Source organism: Cucumis melo, chromosome 10 (genome assembly GCF_025177605.1).
Source record: "Cucumis melo cultivar AY chromosome 10, USDA_Cmelo_AY_1.0, whole genome shotgun sequence".
Taxonomy (NCBI): domain Eukaryota; kingdom Viridiplantae; phylum Streptophyta; class Magnoliopsida; order Cucurbitales; family Cucurbitaceae; genus Cucumis; species Cucumis melo.
In genome coordinates this window covers 1,311,860-1,332,151 of record NC_066866.1, presented here as the reverse complement: position 1 = coordinate 1,332,151, position 20,292 = coordinate 1,311,860, and the positions used below count along the sequence as shown (strand labels likewise).

General features: G+C 34.0%; 2 protein-coding genes across 2 annotated transcripts; one reads left to right on the top strand and one right to left on the bottom strand.

Annotated features, from left to right (window-relative positions):
* Nucleotides 1-324: 324 nt before the first annotated feature.
* On the bottom strand, nt 325-9,939 carry LOC103489349 (DExH-box ATP-dependent RNA helicase DExH3). The gene is made up of 19 exons (XM_008448487.3): nt 9,401-9,939; nt 8,745-8,899; nt 8,570-8,657; nt 8,237-8,473; nt 7,820-7,915; nt 6,831-7,019; nt 6,547-6,706; nt 6,271-6,401; nt 5,330-5,500; nt 4,041-4,313; nt 3,520-3,714; nt 3,132-3,335; nt 2,950-3,019; nt 2,713-2,861; nt 2,253-2,561; nt 2,104-2,163; nt 1,393-1,545; nt 1,201-1,311; nt 325-1,124 (listed from the first exon to the last, which is right to left on the bottom strand). Exons 1-19 carry the CDS (start codon nt 9,617-9,619, stop codon nt 663-665), a joined length of 3,432 nt encoding a protein of 1,143 aa, XP_008446709.2. The 5' UTR covers nt 9,620-9,939; the 3' UTR covers nt 325-662.
* A 613-nt stretch (nt 9,940-10,552) lies between these two features.
* LOC103489351 (protein RBL) lies at nt 10,553-14,069 on the top strand. The gene is made up of 5 exons (XM_008448489.3): nt 10,553-10,748; nt 10,851-10,949; nt 11,697-12,775; nt 12,851-13,112; nt 13,811-14,069. Exons 1-5 carry the CDS (start codon nt 10,730-10,732, stop codon nt 14,008-14,010), a joined length of 1,659 nt encoding a protein of 552 aa, XP_008446711.2. The 5' UTR covers nt 10,553-10,729; the 3' UTR covers nt 14,011-14,069.
* Nucleotides 14,070-20,292: the final 6,223 nt, after the last annotated feature.

Genomic DNA, 20,292 nt, shown 5'->3' with positions numbered 1-20,292 from the left:
CACATTAATATTTTAAAATTTGATTTTAGTGAAAATAAAATTCATTATAGACAAACTTTGTATAACACATCACAGTTCATAATAAAATTTCAGAAGAAAACGAAATTGCACTGAGTTTTTTATGAACAATTTACCTATAGACAGAGAAACTACAATAAGTACTAATTTTAGGGATAATAATAAATTGTATGACAATATTTTTTAAAAATTGTAAATATAGCAACAATGAACTTCTATCGCCGATATCAACTCAAATATGTTACACAACCAAAGAAAATCCCAAACAAAGAACACATCTATCACTTTCTCAGAATAGACAAAAACTAAAACTAAAACAAAATTTAATTTATTCCAAGTGTAATAAACATAATGCCAAGGCCCAGCTCACATTCTCCTAAATTTTGAGAGCTATAGACCAGCTCCATCAATTGTATAGTTAAGTTATCATGATATCATGCCCAAAAGTATACACTTCGATAAAGACTTGTTCTCTTGCCGTACATCAACGTATCTCCTTTTCCTACTCAGAAGCATCGAGCTGTGCACACTCTAATGAACATACGGAGATACAAGCTCACCTGGAACTTATACATACTTCAAATGAAGTAAATCCACCTGCTGGTTTGAATAAGAGTACAACCATTTACTTATTGTCTATCAAGTCAACGACGTTTAGACCGCCTTCGTTTTCCAAGAAGTTTTAGCATGTTGTCGGTGACATCAATAGGAGAGTCGTCGTCTGAATTCGCATTGTTGTCAGAGGTTTGTGTCAACCAGGCCAGAGCCTCTATAGCAGCATCCCTCTCGGCAAGCTGCTTGTTTTTCTTAGGCTTACCCACAAATTGCATGCCCTTAAACTCTACTAGTGCCCTAAACTCATTTGTCTTGAGGTGCTTCGTTTTGTACTTTGGAGGGGAATGTCCTGCCCTCATTAGCAAGGTTTGTAGCAAGCTCTTTGGGTTGGTACCATCCTTTGTGAATCTGTCGTCCTTAGACACTGCTTGCTTCTTACTGTTTCGACCAAACACAAATCTCCCTTCGCATTGGTCGCCCGACACCAACTCTTGAACAGAAAGAACAAGGTACTTTCCTTCCTTGAGAATATCAAGTCCGGGGTTCTCAAGCTGATATGACATCATCATCAAATTATCTTACCTTAAATAACATATTAATCAAATAATAAGTTCAAATCCAACTTACTTTGTTTTCAATAAGCTTATCAAGTTCTTCCTTGAGTTGCAAATAGCAGTCCGCCAAACTAGAATCCATAAAGAATTCAACGTAGCCATTTAACATTTTCAAATGACCAGCCTGAAAAAGGAGATATGAATTGTCTTAGACACCAAAAAAAATTAAATTGTTCGTGCAAAGTTCAAACCCGGGATACATCACCTGTACACCACGATTTACTGCTCCACCAAAAAGAATCAGCATCGAATCAGATATGCCAGTAGAATCACGTAAGAAAACTGTATTGACCTTCACTTTCTCGCCAAAGACCAGCCATGGGAAGGGAATTGTATTGAAACGCGCATTTACAGAATTCTGTTGCAGAATCATTACAATGTTAGATGACTACAACACAGATGCATTTAGAAAGATGACGGATTTAATTCCAGCCATCTTTTACAAATTTAATTTTTGTTTAAACTTCAGTTAAGCCTACCATGACACTGCAACATATTGAAATAAAGCATAAAATATCTGTATTAATTCTAATCAAATAAATGTTTAATAACTTAAAGTGCACAGCCGAACTAAGGCAGTTAAATTTGCATAATTACAGAGAATCGTTGTGAGAGTGGATGGCAAAAGTTTCTAGCATCTTCAATTTGTACTGTAAATGATAAATAAATATTATTTACAACTGCATCCATAATGTATTGTTTGAATCTCATTATAGAGGTGTTTATACCTAGGATCTTTGTTTGGACATCGTCATGAAGATGTTATATATTAAGAGACAAAGAGCTAGCCTTACTCCTTGGAATAGAACAATATTAGAGTGTGTTGATGAAAAGTTGCATAGTTGGATAAGATCCCAATTAGATATATGTTTAATCATCATAGGGAAGGGGGGGTGGGTGCTAGTTTCGGACTTACCGCATACAGCAGGACCTGGCCATCATCCATGGTTTTGAAGGACATGGATGTCTCTCTGTGCTGCACATACGTGAAAAGAAGTACTCAGGAGAGGAGAAAAATGAGGGTCGAGCAGAGTTACTTACTACAAAGAAATTAGTTTTATTTACCACAACAGATGCTACGCCAGGAAAGAGACCAGAACAAATGATTGCACGAACAAGAGACTGGTTGTGGCTTAACTTATTACTTGTGCTGCCATCTAAATCAACTAATCCTGCATCCTTTAAAATGAAGCTAAACTGTCTTCTAAGTGAATCGATTGCTTGAAGTGTTTGCATAGAGAGGAAATTCCTCCAGCAGTACTCATACGAAGACCCTTCTCTTTCTGCATCTTTCCATCCCTCATAAGCACGAACAAGCGCCATATGATCACTGTAGTCCTTCGCAGAAAATCTACCCTTCGCTATCCCGGCTAACTGAATCATGGAAATAACAATATAAACCTCAACCTCAAAACTTATCCCCATGAATCATGGCAACAACCCAAAAACTATTTAAGTATGGAAGAATGAGATTAGTTATAAACATGGGTAATAATTATGCATAGTTCAATAAAATGATACTTACGTCTTTTTTGTCCTGAGGCAGAAGAAAAGGATCTCTGACACTAAGGCCGGAAACTATAGTAAGGATAGGATCAAAGCAATGAAAGATAGCACCCATAATCAGCATTTTTCCTAGCTTAGGGTCAACGGGGAGCATTGACAAAAATTTTCCTATTCAAAAACAAGGTTGAAAATGAAAGAACCTGAGTAACAGGATGAGAATAATATATTAAAAATACCATACAAGAAAATGACTAACCGAGGTTTGTCAAGTTTTCCTTCTCATCAAATGCCCCGATCATCTTTAAAAAATCAATGGCATTTTGTACCTGTCAAATAACAAATGAGCCACCGGTTCTCATTTATGGCTGAAATTTTCTGTTGACGAGAATGAACTGATCCCAGAAAAAGAAGAAGAAGAAGAAACACAAAAGAGCTTACAGCCAAGGGTTTTGGTGGTTGTAGAGCAGATGACAAGAATTCCCCTACACTTGGAACCTGCAAACTTTTTATTTGAAGGCAGAGGGAATTTAATGGAGTTCTCAAAAGTTCAGGAAGTTGGTACTCAGAAAATGCTGTAAAAACACATTTTGGGTAAAGATGATAACATTTTCCTGGTTGAACACGGCCTGCACGACCCCTTCTCTGCAACCAAGAACCACTATCCAAAGATCAACCACTTGATATCATATGCAAAGAGAAAATGAATTATGAAATAGATCACAAATAAAAGAGAAAATTTGAAATCCACATAAACATACATGTTCTCATTAAATTTTTCTTTTAAAAATTACATAATACAAAATATAGGAAAGAGAACTTGACTTACTTGCCGGGCAGATGCCTGTGATATCCATGAAGGTAACAGACAAGGTGTATTATTTAATGCATCATACGTGGTTTCTTTTGCTTTTCCACAGTCAATAACAAAAACAACATCATTTATTGTGATGCTTGCCTCTGCCATATTAGTGGCGAGAACTACTTTACGGATATTCTGAGCAGGTTTCTCAAATATGAGTCTCTGTAACAATGGCAAAGAAGCAATGAGAATTTCAAGAAACGGGTGGTTCTTAGAGAGAGAGAGGAGTAGAAGTGATAATAAATTATCAATTGTCTCCGTAAATATTTTCAGCAATAGAGGGAGGAAATTTTTGGTACAACGGAAGCTGGCAAATTGTTCACAGATGTGTCAACTGTCAAGTTGCTGGATTCACATCGGTGCTTTTCTAATAATGTTCATCGTTGTTTCTATTTCTCCACCATGATCTTGATACTTCAAAAATATGACAATAAAATAGATCGAAAAAATTTTACAATTCACTAGGAAAAATAAATAAACCAACCAACCTGTTCGGATGTTGCCATTGAACCATGGCATGTCAAAAGCAAAACCCTGTTTGGATCTCCTAGAAGTGGATGAGCTCTCAGTTGGTCCCTCAAACTGCTAATATCCTCCCATCCAGTCAGGAATACTAAAACTGCACCAGGTCGTTCTTTACGACATATGTGGCACAAAACAGCCTCGATAAGATTAAAACCTATGCAGTCAGGCATCCAGGACGAGAGAGAATCTCGCGTGTTGGAACTGTAATTTCCCAAGGTGCATTTATCAAGAGCGTTCTACGCAAGAAAAACAAAGTGAGATAGACCACATACTGCTAATATAGCAAAAAGTTTCAAGAGATACTACTATACAGGTACTTCTATCACATTAAAATCTTATTATCAGGTCCAACTTCTTACATACGCAACTGACTAATGGATTAATTATTATTTGATGTGTTCAAATTCAAAAAATAAATTTGTTGAAGGCATGTACACGGGCAATATGTTCAAACCAATCTAAATGCATGGATAGCTTAAATAACTTCATTCCCCTAACCATTTTAAAAAGTCTTAAAATTATGAGATCATATCCCATTCTATTTCTTCATCCTTAATCAGGTTTTACACAACTATTTAGAGGGAATTTTTTCTCTGACCACTCATAAATTCAAACCACTTAGGCTCAGAATTTACCTAGTACCATGTGCATTGACTCTAGGAACCCTTTTTCTTTCTTTTGATATCCGTGAGTGTCTGGACTAGCTTACGTGCACCTTGATTAATCTCGTGAGACAATCCGCCTGACCCTACAACATTTGGTTGTGAAGGTAACTTGTAGGAAATTAATTCCTAGCTAGGTAGGTAGGTAGCCACCATGGATTGAACTCATGCTCTCTTAGTTAGTTATTGAGACTACCTCCTTTTTACTACTAGGTTAATCCATGATGGTTGACTCTAGAAACCTTTCAACCACCATCATATCCAAATAGATCATAACAAAAAATTGATAAAGCTACACAGCCCACACTAAACTGGCAGATAGGCTACCGCTATTGAAACAAAGTGTCAAACCATCAATTTAAAAATTGAAACAGTCTAATCTAACAAGCTCTTATATTGGACTTCTTATGAGGATTTGCATACAAATGAGAAAATAAGAAAATGCAGTGAAGGCAGCTATCAAATGTTTAAGATTATCGCCACCTTTAAAATTCATTTGTTCAATGCAGGTATTAAAAAATATTCAAAATTCAAAGAAATCACAGAAGACCAACAATTGTAAGAAACGTGATGTACATATGTACACATACCTCCACAAGAGAAGTGATTTGATTTTTCCTTTTTCGTGGAGCAAGTTGTTTTTGAGTTTTCCACATTTTCTCTTGGCCATAATCATCAATTTGATTGAAAGATGTCAACTTGTAACCAGTCATTTCTAACACATCTTCCAGAAAGTATGACCTCACTGGAAATGTAAAACCCTGACAAAAATATGCAATTGAAAATAGTAAACCCCCCAAACGAATATTTAAACATCCAGTGACCTCAAATAATGAAAAACCAATTCCCAAGCATATACCAAGGAGTGCTAGCTGTAAAATGATGCACAGGATACAGAATTCCAAATAGATTATTGTTTTTTTGTAATATGAAAACAATATATATGTCTATGTGTGTATGTGTGTGCCAGCTATATAGAATACAAAAGGATTATACATCACATATTTAATGGGATACATCAAGAAAGTCATGCAAGAGTGTGCAAAGAAAGAAACATTCATGAGAAATGTAATAAAATAGTAGTTGTAGCAAGTGAAATGTTTTGCATGCATCCTACTTGAAAACAAGTAAAAACAGTTTAAAGTGCAACACAAAGCCCTTAAGACATGCATGAATTAAAAATTATGAAATTTGATTGAGCCTCTGCTCACTTTTTCAATCTTTCCGCTTTCTTTTGCTTCTATCTTTTCTATAAGTGCCAAACATCAAGTTCTAACATCTCTAGTTATAAATAAAGCATGCACTCAAGTTTCCAGGGACAAATCCTAAAAGGCATTAAATGTAAAACTAAAACGTGGAAACATGCTCACAAAGAAGGTGAAATAACTGGATGCCAAAATTCTGGTACAGCTAACCCTAACAAAAAAAAAAAAAAAAAAAAAAAAAAAAAAAAGAAAAAGGGCCTGCATCTAACTAACATAGAAAACAACAAACAATTTTAACTAATGGGAGATATCAAGCTTTAACTCACTGGGATGTGAATAGTTGGTGCTCCTCCAAAATAACTGGAAAAAAGTTCAGCGTTTAAAGTGGCACTCATCAAGATTAATCTTAAATCCCGGCGACGTGGAAGGAGATCCTTCAAGACAATCAACAGAAAATCTGGAAAACAATCAAATGAATACAGATATTAACAGTACTTATAAATAGAGTAAGTAAAAGAGGCCATATCTCCTGTTCTTCCCCAGAAATCAGTTACTTATGCCAAAAAAAATTCAAGGAAAAGTCAAAAAACCTATAACCATACCTTCATTCATGCCTCGCTCGTGAATTTCATCCACAAAGACATGGGTAACCCCATTTAGATTACGATCACTTAGAAGCCTCCGAAGTAATATACCACTGGTGCAAAACAACAGATGGGTGTTTTTCCCTTTCATACCTTCTAATCGAACTTTATAGCCAACCTACAAAAAATCTTTGATGTGGTATGGAAGTGAAAATTAAGAGTACAAATTTCAGAATGCTTCAATTCATGAATATGCATTATTTGCATGCATATCCAAGCACTGTGGAGGAGGGAATGCTCACTGTTTCACCAAGGGGTTCTCCTCGCTCTATGGACACTCTTTCAGAAACAGCCATAGCAGAGATCCTTCGAGGTTGAGTGCATATTATGCTACAGAATGCTCCTCGACCAGTTTCAATTTCTGATTCTAATAGGTATTGAGGAAGTTGCGTAGTCTTACCACATCCAGTTTCTCCAGATATAACTACTACCTATCATCATAACCAACTTGAGATTAAACATATAATACTATTAAAGAAGTGAAGGAACTTCAAACTCTTCTGCATTTTGCAAGAGAAAAAAATTACAATAACTTCCATGTGAATAAAAGTTATAATATTGTACACAAGATTGGATGATCAAATACCCTTCCTAATAAAAAGCAACTTCGGAATTTCTAATAATTCAACGTTTATTATTATTGTTGGTAGCAACGAAAATACAAACAGCCATCTCCGCAGGATGCTATGAGATTCAATACAAAAGGAGCATTTGACTTTATATTTTATGTAAAGTGTCAGTGAAGTGAATGATTTCAACAAAAAAAACCAAATCAAAAGTTTAGAGATATTCTATGTCTTCATAATGGCAATACTGAAAAGAAAGAATGGGTTTTGAAATCCATTCTCCCTCCTTTACTGCTCATGGGGATAATGAAATTATCCAGGAGGCAAGTAAATGGAATCCAAAGTTAGTTCTTGTGACGTAATAAGTATACGCCGAGATCAAATTTGAATGACCTTAAAAGGAAAAAGAAAAATTACTCAAGACAGTGGCATCCAAAGTATGTGATTCTTTTCAAAATACATGGCCATGCTTTGCTATATTTCTTATTTGATGTTTTCTTTTTTTAATTTGAATTTAGAATTTCTCATCATCTGCCTCGAGGCATTTCCTGCCTCTTCAAGAGGAATAAAAACTTTAGACCACCTGTGGTACTTTGGTAATGGCAAGGACTGGCTCCTTTGATTGAGCGAAAACATAATAAATAGTTGACAGTTTCTAAGAAAACCTGATTTTGTGCTATTGCCTGGAGTAATTTTTCCTTCTCTTTGAATGCTGGCAGAGACCTCCTGAAATCCAGCATCTTCCTCCCTTCAGGTGATTCCTGTCAACAATGAAGCACGAGTTAGATTATACGCAGTAGGTAATAATTGTTATTAGTTGTTATTATGAGCCTAGTCTAAAAAGCAATATTCCAACTTGCCAAAACACACACACGGAGAAAGTAAAAACAGAAAGGGAACATGTATGTCAACCATAGTCTAGACTCATTTCTGCATCCATATTTGGAGATCAAAATTTACTCTCAAAATAGTGAATATTTGTTGGGGCCTGGGGTAGGGGCACATGAATTTCTGTTATTCGAAGTTACAAGTACATGTAAAGGGGAATTTAGGAGCTCAATGTGGAGCATTATTTTGATTACCTGCCATGCTCTTTGCATATTTCGCATCCGCAAACTCCTCCGTTGAAGTACCTTTTCCATCACAGACCCATCAAGATAAGAATCTTCAAATTCATCCATATTCACATCTTTATCCTCTTCGATGGACTTGGCATCATTTGGAATCTCACTAGCCTTTCCAGAACTTAACCGAATGCGATCACAATGTTCCTGTAGTAAACCTTCCACCCTCCTTTGCAAACTTAAAGGAATAACAACCTGTAAATATAAGAAAAGTAAAGCTTTGCTCCGATGGAATGGTATTTCACACAAGAAGTACTGTAATCAAACTATCAAAGTCAAATAGCTCGTTACCTCCCTTTGTGGTCGTTTATCGTCCAAATCAGGCCGGTAGTTAGGAAGGGGAACTTTGCTTGCAACTACCACTTTTCCGTACATTGAACTGCCAATGCAGAGCAAATTCTAACTAAACCAAAATATCATTAAAAAATATATATATATATAAATATAAATAAAGTTCCCCATCTACCAGTAGAGCCCCATCTTTTTGGCAAGGTTTGAGATCTGCTCAAAATCTCTCCTGTCTCTGTTGTCTCTGGATACAATCTCTTGATCCTTTTCATTTCGAGATAGCAAGCTCAGTTTCCATTTCCACTCGTCAATGTTGGCCACAGAGGACGAGGCCTACAATTTTGTAAGAATAACTAGTTTTAAAACTAGAACAACACGATGTACAACTCGACAATGAAGTGAAATGAGAATGATAACAGAAATTCAATTCACAGCCTACAGCTCAACAAGGAAAATACTTCGCCAGACTAAACTCGCTCCAAGGGATACATCCACTTGCAGAATAATGCAAAAACCTAATCAGGCGAGGCCACTCAATCCTAATGAAAACAATATAAATAGCTAAAAATACAGAATACTCATCCGAGCCAACTAAAATATAATTGATACGGGACCAAAAAATACAGAAAGAACCCTAATCTAGTCGCCCTCTTGGGCTCATCACTAAATAAGCATTTCAAATAAATTTCAGACCAGCAAATCAAATGATTCAGATGTCAAATAAACCTTTCAGAATATAGAACTGGGGAGAAATATCGACATATCAAACGAAGGAATAGAACAATAAGGAACGAATATGTGCAAAAAAGAACATTAAGAAACGAAATCACCTACCGTATTGTTCTCACCATCGCACTCGTACTCATCGTCCGAGAATTGCTCCGCCGCGTAGTGATACGAACATCGCCAGACTCGTGAAACAGAATAGGAACGAGACTGCTGCAGAAGCAGTTTAAGTGGCCTCACGGCAAGGCCGTGATTGCTGGACAGGTCGCAGCTGATGTTCTTCGATAATACTAAGAGAAAATTTGGAAGTCGTTTGAAATTATGCATTCTAACAAAGAAGACTTAATCATGGCGGCTGATATGGTGTCCCTTCATCACACTGATTATTTGTTTACCGATGGGGCTCCGGCTCCGGCAGCAGTAGGCGATAGCCGACTAGAAATATCAAAGAGTTTCCACACTGAAACTGAGTTCGATTTGCCGCCTTCAACCTTCCTCCCTTAGTATTGAATTCCGTTGGTTTTATTTTCTTCTTAGTTACATTATTTTTAGACTAAGGTTTGGTTACATTTTTTTATAAGAGAAACCATTTGACCCAAACTCAACCATCACTCATTTGAGCCCTTGAATTTATTTGGAGAATTTGAATGAATTACCCAAATTCGTGAATAATCCAAAACAAAACTAAATATGAAATTTTCAAAATCTTAAAAATAATTTTTAAAATGTTTAATCCGAGTTTTTATTTAAGATAATTGATTATCAAATTCAATTAGAGAGCTTTTCTTCTCTTTTTTTTTTTTTTTTAATCTTTTGAATGGAAATATTAAACAAAAAATTGAGAGAAATTTATAATTTCATTAACAAACTGCGTCCAAGGAACAATTTTACTGTAATCGACAATTATATATAGGGTTTAAGGTTTATATATGTAGAGTCTCGTAATTATGTGCATCGATAGAGTTAATGTCACCAAAAAAATAAATTTGTGAAGGCCTGCAAGCTCGCTAGATCTTTCTACTTAAGTTCAAACTGTTCTATTTTGAAAAAGATGTGTTCGTAGTTAAATTGTTTTACAAGAATCATTAATAGTTGCAATTATATCTTAAACTTTTAATATTAAAAGTTAACTTTTTCAACTATTTATATTTATTATGCAAATATTTTGTGAAATATATTATTTTGGACAATTTTCCTTATTTAATTGAAAAAGATTTAAATCTATTTATTGACACAAAGAACTTAAGTCGACAAGAACTTAATAACAATACTCGAATTGCGAAACAAAACGCTAAAAAGCAAAAACTTGGCGCCCAGTTGAAGGGTTTTGGCGCCGACGACTGTTCTTTCTTTACCTTTCTTCTTCTTGTTCTCCATCCGATTCTCTCATCACTTAACTTCCTCACAAGCCATTCCAGTTCTGGCTTCTTCAGCTCCATGAATGCCCCAATTATTGGTGAGTTCCTGCCTTTTTCCCCTTAATTTCAAACCAAAATCTCCCCCAATTGCACCGTTTTTTCGTTATTAATTTCCTGCTTTTTTTTTTCCTTTTGCGAAGATCCGTTGCAGGGAGATTTCCCGGAGGTTATAGAAGAGTTTCTCGAACATGGAGTTATGAAATGCATCGCCTTTAACCGTCGTGGTACTCTTCTAGCAGGTACCCATGGCTGTCTTAGTTTTTACGTGATTAGAAGTGCTTTGTTGTCGCTTATAGGAAGAAGAATTTGCTTTTGCTTTTGTTGTTTTTTGGGTTTTTTGCTGCAGCTAGGTCTGTTTCTGTTCGTGTTTTGATTGTTAGTAACCGAAGTTGTTGCTCTCGATGACTTTCTGTCATATAACGGAGCTTTTGTTGTTTATTCTTCTTCTTCTCTTTTTTAACAATCACTGCTATTTGATGAAGTTACTTACGAAAATATTGATTTTTTGTAATGAATAATGATTGGGAGTAAGAATGAGTTCATGCGGGGGTGTTGAAAGATTCAATTTTTCCTTCTTGTCTCCTCAGCTTATGTAGGTTGCTATGTTCTTACTTGCGTTTCTTCACCGGGACAACTAATTTCGTCAAGATCATTAAGATAAATGAAAGAACAAAGACAAAACACAAAAGCCAAATAGAGAAAGGAGCCAAAGCTACAAAAAGAGGCTTCAATAATTAAATTCAAGATTAAGGGACAAATGTCATTTTATATTAATGAAAAATTACATATAGGGATGTCTATCTTATGTTTTCTTCCCAAATTTGTCCTGTTAATGTTCTCATATTTAGCACTTTTGCAATGCCAGAACTGTGAAAACCACAAGACATGAAACAAACCCCCTTTAGAAATACACAAGCGTCCTGCTTGGTGGCAGCCATCTAGGTAATACCCGCTAAATTTTATTGCTTCGTTGTTATTGTTGACAGCTGGATGCTCTGATGGAAACTGTGTTATTTGGGACTTCGAGACCAGAGGCATCGCTAAGGAGCTTAAAGATAAAGATTGTGTTTCTGCCATAACTAGTGTTTGTTGGTCAAAATATGGCCACCAAATTCTTGTATCGGCTGCTGATAGGTCATTAACATTGTGGGATGTTCTGAAAGGGGAGAAGATTAACCGCATAACGCTGCAACAGACCCCCTTACAAGCTCGTCTGCATCCTGGATCGTCTCAACCATCTCTCTGCCTGGCATGCCCTCTCTCATCTGCTCCTATGATTGTTGACTTAAAGACGGGAAGCACAACTCTACTTCCAGTTTGTATTTCTGATACAGATACGGCTTCTGCTCGAGGCAAAGTTTCGGATGGAACTCCACCTTTTACTCCTACAGCAGCTTGCTTTAACAAGTATGGCAACCTGGTTTATGTAGGAAATTCAAAAGGTGAAATACTTATAATAGATTATGAAAGAATTCAAATAGAGGCCATGGTTCCAATTTCTGGAGGTGCTGTTGTTAAGAACATAGTTTTTAGTAGAAATGGTCAATATCTGCTCACTAATTCTAACGATAGAACAATTAGAATATATGAAAATCTCCTACCCAATAAAGATGGATTGAAAGTCATCGATGACATTACGAAAGAGTTCGATGGGTTTGATGGTGCTGAGAAGCTGAAGGCTGTTGGAACAAAGTGTTTAACTCTTTTCCGGGAGTTTCAAGATTCGATTACTAGAATGCACTGGAAAGCACCTTGTTTCAGTGGTGATGGTGAGTGGGTTGTTGGTGGTTCTGCAAGCAAGGGAGAACACAAGATTTATATTTGGGATCGGGCAGGTTATCTGGTAAAAATCCTCGAAGGTCCTAAGGAAGCATTGATTGATTTAGGCTGGCATCCCGTTCATCCCATTGTTGTTTCTGTTTCACTTACTGGCTTGATTTATATTTGGGCTAAAGATTATACCGAGAATTGGAGTGCTTTTGCTCCTGATTTTAAAGAGCTCGAGGAAAACGAAGAATACGTAGAAAGAGAAGATGAATTTGATCTAAATCCTGAAACTGAGAAGGTGAGATCGTAATATTTATTTTTCCTCTGAATTTTCAGTTCCTTGCCCAGTTATATGACAGGTTTGTGATTTCAGGTGAAAGAACCTGATGTTAATGAAGATGAAGAAGTCGATATCATAACTGTGGAGAAGGATTCAGCTTTCAGTGATTCAGATGCTTCACAAGATGAACTATGCTTCTTGCCATCTATCCCATGTCCTGATGTTACTGAGCAGCAGGATAAGTGCGTAGAGATTTCTTCAAAAATGATCGATAATAACAATTCTGGATCCCCACTTTCAGAGGAGGCCGGTGTAAATGGTCGAACAACCAATCATGCATCAAGTCCAATGGAAGGTAAAATCTCAGTTGCTCAGTTCCTTGTGTGTTTTCTTGGATCTGTGAATGTTGGTGGGTACATACCATTAAATTTCATCTTTTCTTTGCTACCCTACAAAAAAAGCATCATTGGGCTCGGTTTTCTTTGAATTAGTATAAAGCCTTTAACTCAGTTTAGTTACTCAAGCAAGCACAAACACACCAAAGCTACATTGGATGTCCCCTGTTATTCTTCTAAATGGTATATGTGATTCTAGAAGCAAACAAATTTGTTATAACATGGGTATATTAGAGAGATAGGACAAGGGAACGGGAATATCCGAGCAAACTAGATCTTATTTTTCTTATGAATATCGTGTTCTGATGTATATGTAACGAAAAATTACGAGATCTGTTCTAAGGACCATCTCTTTGTTACCTTCTCAAATATAGAAAATCATTCTTTTGCACTTTTGGCTGACAAAGGGCCCTTTCTACCAAAAGTATCTTTGTGATTTGTTTTGAAAACTTTAGGAGTATTCATCAATCATCAAGTATTTGTAAACTTTTCTGTAGCCTTAGTGTAATTTATATCGGTTCTACGCAAACTAAATCTTTTCTCTAACCTTACATAAAAGGCATTTCTTTGAACCAACTGAACCAATAGTTTCCCTATGCTTTTCTGCAACTTGTTCCGTTCGATTTGTTATTCAATGACTGTTTGGTTTGCTTTTCAGTGTTAGACAACACCGACGATGCAGGAGGAGCACGGATGAAAAGAAAACGGAAACCATCAGAGAAAGGACTGGAGTTGCAAGCAGAGAAGGTGAAGAAACCCTCTAAACCTTCAAGTAGATTGTCTAAATTTAAAACCAAGTCCATGGTTCATCAGGATAATAGTAATGGTACGTACGGTGATGACAATTCTGATGAATAGCAATGGAAAAAAATATGGCATCGTTTTTTTAAAAATTTAATTGCAATTTTCAATTGGCATATTGATCTTGATTACAATACCCAACTGCCTTTATTTAACTTCAGGAGAAAAAAAAAAGGATAAAAAACTGTTTTTGACACTAAAAAAGACTCGAAAATTCGACCTATAAGATTGTTCACCTGTAGGGATTTTGTGTCGGATTGAACCCACGGTTCAACCAACAATTAATATAATCACCCGAATAATTGAGCAAATATTCTAAACAACACATATCTTTGTATTAAAGTAAAAGAGGTTCCAATCTCGTTTGAATTAACGTTACTCAAGTGTAGTTCAATCAATTCAAATCTCTATGGCTCTACCATCCGTTTGGTTCAATTCTATACACATCTAAAAGCGATTGAAACAAGTTTATTTTGATGGTTTAAAATTGCCATCCGTTGATTTCTCTATTTCGGAAATTTGTTGAGGTGTTTTTTAGTTCTAGACTTAGTTTTTCAAATATACCATGATTTGGTTTATTATGCATTGTATTTAATAAGTGCAAAAAAAGAGAGAAGAGAAAAATAGACTGTCTATGATATTTATCCCAACTCAGATTGATGAATATTATTAACCATTAATCCTTTATTGATTTTATTTGATAATTTTTAGGGGATTTTAATTGACATTTCGACATTTAATTCTTCACTAGTGACGATTTAATAATAAAGTCCTGTAAGTCCAAAATTCTTACATAGATGCACTAAAAATTAATTAGTCCTGCGTACTTAATAGTTAATGATCAAAACCATCTTTATTTTTCTCAAATAGATATTAAAACCATTTTATATAGATAAATATCAGAACGTTTAATTACACTAATTAATTACTTTCTATTAGTACTAATAGCTAGCTTTCTATCACTAATCATTACTTTTTTAAAATAGCTAATAAGTAGTCAATTTAACGATATGCTTAATTAATTAATCTTAATGAAAATTGCTAAATTATATTTTTCTTTATAGAAGAAACAATATTAATCTTTTTTGCAACAGTGATTTTGAATTTTTGAGAACGTTTGATTATTGGATATTCTTATTAATTAATCTCAAAAGTTGATTTTTAAGGAGGGATATTCTTAACAAAAGGTTACTGCTGCCGTTAAAAACTAAAAACATTAATTAAAAAAAGAAAAAGAAACTTTGATAAAGGGAACCAAACACGATTGCTCTTTCATCTTTCTTCTCTTATTGGTGATTTCTTTCCTCGTCTTTCTTCTGCGATTTTTTTGATTTTTTTTCTGTTGCGACTTTTTTCCATCGTCTTTCTTTATTTTTTATTCCATTTTTATATCGTTTAATATTTTCATCGTATTTCGTTTTTTCTCTTTTTTCGCTATAATTTCTTTCCCTCGCATTTTTTCTTTTCATCTCATCTAAACGACGTAAATAACAAAATCTAAAAGATCGTCTATAAAAAATTTTGAAAAAAAGATCATTTAGATTGGAGTAGCTAAATCTATACGATCGTAAATATACTACGCGTTGTTGACGGGACATTTTTAGTATTTTCATAGTAGATTTCTGGACTTTTTTCATTTTCAAAATTGTGTTATAGAATGTAAAATACTTTTACGTTTTGTTATATTTTTTAAAAGACTCTTGAAAGTTACTAGTTTAACGAAGTTTTTGAAAAAAAAAGAGAGAGAGAGAGAAGGGAGAAGCGAGTATTTAATTCTCCTACATTTAATTCAATTGTGGAACCATGCACAAGTCACGTTTAATTCAACTCTCCTTACTTTGACTCCTAAATTTTAATGCAATACCCTTCCCCATTCCATTAGTTATAAATGTCAAAATATCTTTGTTTGAGGCTACTTCAAATATTATTATTTTTTAAATAGTTAATGTTTTATTAGGAGTTGTATAGAAAATTTTGATAAATTTTATTATATTCGTAAATAATTCTATTATATATCTAACGGCGTTTTTATTAAAAGAAAAAAAATTAAGTTATTAGTTTAGGGTCGTTTTTTTTTAAAAAAAAAAAACTTTTTCCCTCGAGATTTTGATAAAACTTAATTTTAAAGGATTGTATTTAAGATTTATTTAAAATATAAATATTAAAATATGACAGTAATTTGATGGTAATTTTACTAATTTTATAACTCTTTTTTCCTTTTAATAAACTTTCTTCCTTTTTTCTTTTGCAAAATATTAAATTTAAAACTTAATTGCTATTCTGAGTGGATATATGTAATCTAACTTTTGTTTAAAGAAAAAAAAAATTAATCCATACTATCAATGGACAAATTTTTTCCTCTCTCCCAATCTCACTATCAAATATTAACCATACTATCAATGAACTGAAATTTCGTAAAAATTGAAAAAAGAATTCAACAATCGAACATCAGCTATCCTTCTTGAAGATGAATGATATAATATTAGAGGAAGGAAATAACCATTTTTAAAAGGATTGAAAATGTGAAATATGAGAAGACGCCGAAACGGCTAGATTATGAGTAATTGCGTTCTTCTCTCTGAGAATTTTACAAAAACAAGAAACATTCACGAGAGGATGGGAGGTACAAGAGAGATAGCATCAACAAAATAAAAGGAAGAAAAAAACCTATAATAAGTTCGAAGTCTCGCGATTAAAAAACTTGATGACTTCAATTTAATTCAAGTCCAGCTCCATTAGGTTGGGGATAAACTAGACCATTATATTTTGAGCATAGAGTACTTAATTGTGATCAACCGTAATTCTTAGAAATCGATAGTTCGATCTCTTATGCTTCATTGTTAAGTCGAACACAGCTCAAATGACACGCGGGTGTGTTAGTACCACAAGATAGATTGTTGAAATCTCCCTATCCCAATTATACTAAAAAGGTTGGTAAACTTTCTTGTTCTTAAAAAAAAAAGTGAATTATTGAGAGAGGAGTATAGAAAAAAATGAGGCTAAATAAGTATATTAGTTTTAACCACAATATATATAAACTTATTTAAAAATCTATTGTCAAAAGAGCAAAATTTCATCAACGCAACATCTAAAGTGAGAGATGTAAACCTTTTAATTTATGGATTGACAATCCAACATATCTCAATCATTTAACACCAGTTAAGAAACCATGCACGAAGTCAAAATATAATTAAGATTGTTGAAATTTTAAAAAGATATTGGAATACGTGAGAAATCGAGGACAAAAAAAAATGAAAACTGTAGAAAAGAATATTATGTTAAAAATTGTAAAAATGAAATGAGTTCGGTATTTACAAATCGGGATCAATGCACATTTTGTTTTGTTTGGTGGTAACCCATGGGTTAGCTTGAAATTTGTGTTTTGGTGTTTGGTTATGATGACACAAGTCCTTGTCTAGTTATAATGATTTAAGGAGCAATTTCTTCAACTCTATATGCATAACATTACACTTGTCCATTCCAAATAGTCCCCACCGACTCGTACCAACAAAAATTCCCCACTTTGTTCATTACTTTCCAAACTCCTTTCCACTCATATTTGATGTCTCTCAACTTAGGCTACTATGAATTTGATTGTATATATATATTTTTTATTTCTATTAAGTTGTAATATATACCTTCAATACGAAAATCTGCATAGAAAAAATTTGTTCGATATTGATGATATATAATTAAATTTACCTTCAATCACATGTTTAAAGTTTTGGATGAATTGATAATTTAATATGGTATCATAGCAGGTGGTGTAGGGAGGTCTATTGTTGTTTCCTCCCCAATCAAAATTGATTTTCATTTGTTGGACCTTTCAAATATTTCAAGCGCATAAGTGAGAGGAGTATTAGTGATATATAATTAAATTTGCTTTCAACCACTAACTTAAACTTTTGAGCGAATTGATGGTTTAGTATTTGATCTTCGTGTTTGAAATTAAGGAAGAGGAAGATGGCATGTAAGAAAGAAAACCTATCCACAAGTGTGATACCTATGGAGAGACATTGAGACCAAGTATTTTACCCAAGGTCCATTTTGGTCCTAAGGTAATGCTACGAGTGAGACATATATGCCTCATTAGCTACGGTCGACCTCCACTATGCTGAACACATTAATTTAGCCATCGACACAAACCATCTCTTTCTTCTAAGCCTATTTTAGAACCATGAGGTTTTTTTTCTCTGGTTAAAATTTTATTACACCTTGTTGTTTCTACTCTTATTTTATGTCGATTATATTATCGGATCTAAAATCACCCATAAAATTTTATTTATTTATTTAAAAACCATTATATTAGATTTGATTTTTTTTTTTGTATAAATAATTCAAAATTGTCTTTGGTGACAGATTCATTATATTATCCAAGGTAAGTTTAGATAAGAAATGACTGTAGTAGTGACCTATATTAATTGAAAAATCAATATTTGAAAGTACAATATATGAACATTCTAGAACAATCAATGGTATTTTAACTTCTTCTTTTCTTTTGCATGTGGCTACATCATCAACAGTAAATTTATTGTTACACTCATTCATGCTAAATGTTTATAACTTCATACACAATAATTTCATTTTGGCAAAAACAGCATAAAACAAACTTTTATCTTAAATTACAAAATAATCAAAATCATGAGGTGAATTTAATTATATATCATATAATATATCTATTTGCTTGAAATTTATATTAAATTCGAAAAAAAAAACTTTAAAAACCTAACGAATAAAAATAAATTTAATTATTTATCTCACGTATTTTAAAATGAATCAGACAAAATTAATTGTCAATTCGTTTTTAACAAGATAAGAAAAATGTTACTTTACAAAGTTTAATTTAATCTTTTATATTTTTGTGTGTTTTCACTAATGATGGTCAAAATCTCCCAAATTTATAAACGAATTAGCACCTAAAATAAATTTTAAAATAATATTGATAATACAAAAAACAATTAATTTGATAGTAATTTCAACAAGTATCCTAACTTCTCAGTCTATAATTTATCACATCATCATAAAAAATTAATATTTACCATAAAAAAATAAACCATATAAATTAAAACCAGAAGAATTGTTAAAAGGGATAAATTTGATAAAAATATTTATAAAATATAATAAAATTTTAGATTTTATCAATAATAAACATTAATAAATACTGATATATTACTATAGATGACATTGATAGATATAAGATAGTAATAGAAATTTAAAATTTAAAATTTTACTATAATTCGTAAATGTTTTAGTTTATTTTACTATATTTGAAAATATTCCTTTTAGAACTATTATTAAATTTTTAGAATTAACACTATGATTTGAAGGCGAAAAGACATATTTGGGCATCATTTTATTGCACCAAAAAAAATTGAAACTTTATTTTTGTTTTTAATTTATTTATTTATAAGAAAGGTTAAATAAAATGACAAATGAAAAATGATACTCCATAAAATCAAAATAGGAAAGGCAGCAAAGAGAAGTAAACCGATTGGTAGCATGGCTGCACCTACAGCCAAGTGTTGGGCAATTTCGTAACTCACCTGGTTAACTTTAACCCCCCCCCCCCCCCTTCTTAACCCTAGTTATTCTTAACCCCCTCTTTCTCCTTCTTCTTCTTCTTCCTCTTCCTTCTTCCTTCTTTCTTTTAACTCTCCACTTGTTGGTAAACAACTTTAGGTTACCAAAATGCTTCTCCAAATTTCCCCCTCTCTTCATTCCCATCCAATTCAAACACCATTTTATTCCTCCATTTCACTTCCACTTTCTTAATTCCCACTCCCGATCTTCCTCATTCCAAATCTCAATCCTCTCCCGCCGCCGCCGCCCCCGCCGCCATGAGAATATCTTCTTCTTCTTCTTCCTCCTCCTCCTCCTCTTCCTCCTGCGTCGGCTCCGATTCCGGCATTCATAACAACAATCTCACTGCCGCTCCACAATCGGAGAAAACCAGAGCCAAACGCCGGAGGAGGAATCAAGACGAAACGAAATGTCAGATTCATAATCATACCACCAATGAAACCAACAACGCGGCCGCTGCCGCCTCCGCCTCTCCCGCTCGCCGGAGCTCCATTTACAGAGGAGTCACTAGGTTTGGGATTTATTAATTTAATTAGTTTTTTTTTTCTTTTTCAATTTGCATGTTGAATTGAGATTGTGAAATTAATTATTCCGAAATCGGAACATTAGGCACCGATGGACCGGCCGGTTCGAAGCTCATCTTTGGGACAAGAGTTCATGGAATAACATTCAGAACAAAAAAGGAAGGCAAGGTGAGGAAAATTAAAAACATCCTCTTAATTACTTAATTAATCGCTTAATTAATTAACTAATCAATTA

Bases quoted from the DNA above. Each gene is read 5' to 3' on its own strand.
- LOC103489349 (XM_008448487.3), bottom strand. From the start codon at position 9,619: ATGCATAATTTCAAACGACTTCCAAATTTTCTCTTAGTATTATCGAAG. The intron at 1,312-1,392 runs GTGATGTATCCC...CTCCTTTTTCAG, and splicing joins CAGTAAATCGTGGTGTACAG to GCTGGTCATTTGAAAATGTT. The intron at 1,125-1,200 runs GTAAGTTGGATT...ATGTCATATCAG, and splicing joins ATAAGCTTATTGAAAACAAA to CTTGAGAACCCCGGACTTGA.
- LOC103489351 (XM_008448489.3), top strand. The intron at 12,776-12,850 runs GTGAGATCGTAA...TTGTGATTTCAG, and splicing joins TAAATCCTGAAACTGAGAAG to GTGAAAGAACCTGATGTTAA. The intron at 13,113-13,810 runs GTAAAATCTCAG...TTTGCTTTTCAG, and splicing joins TGCATCAAGTCCAATGGAAG to TGTTAGACAACACCGACGAT.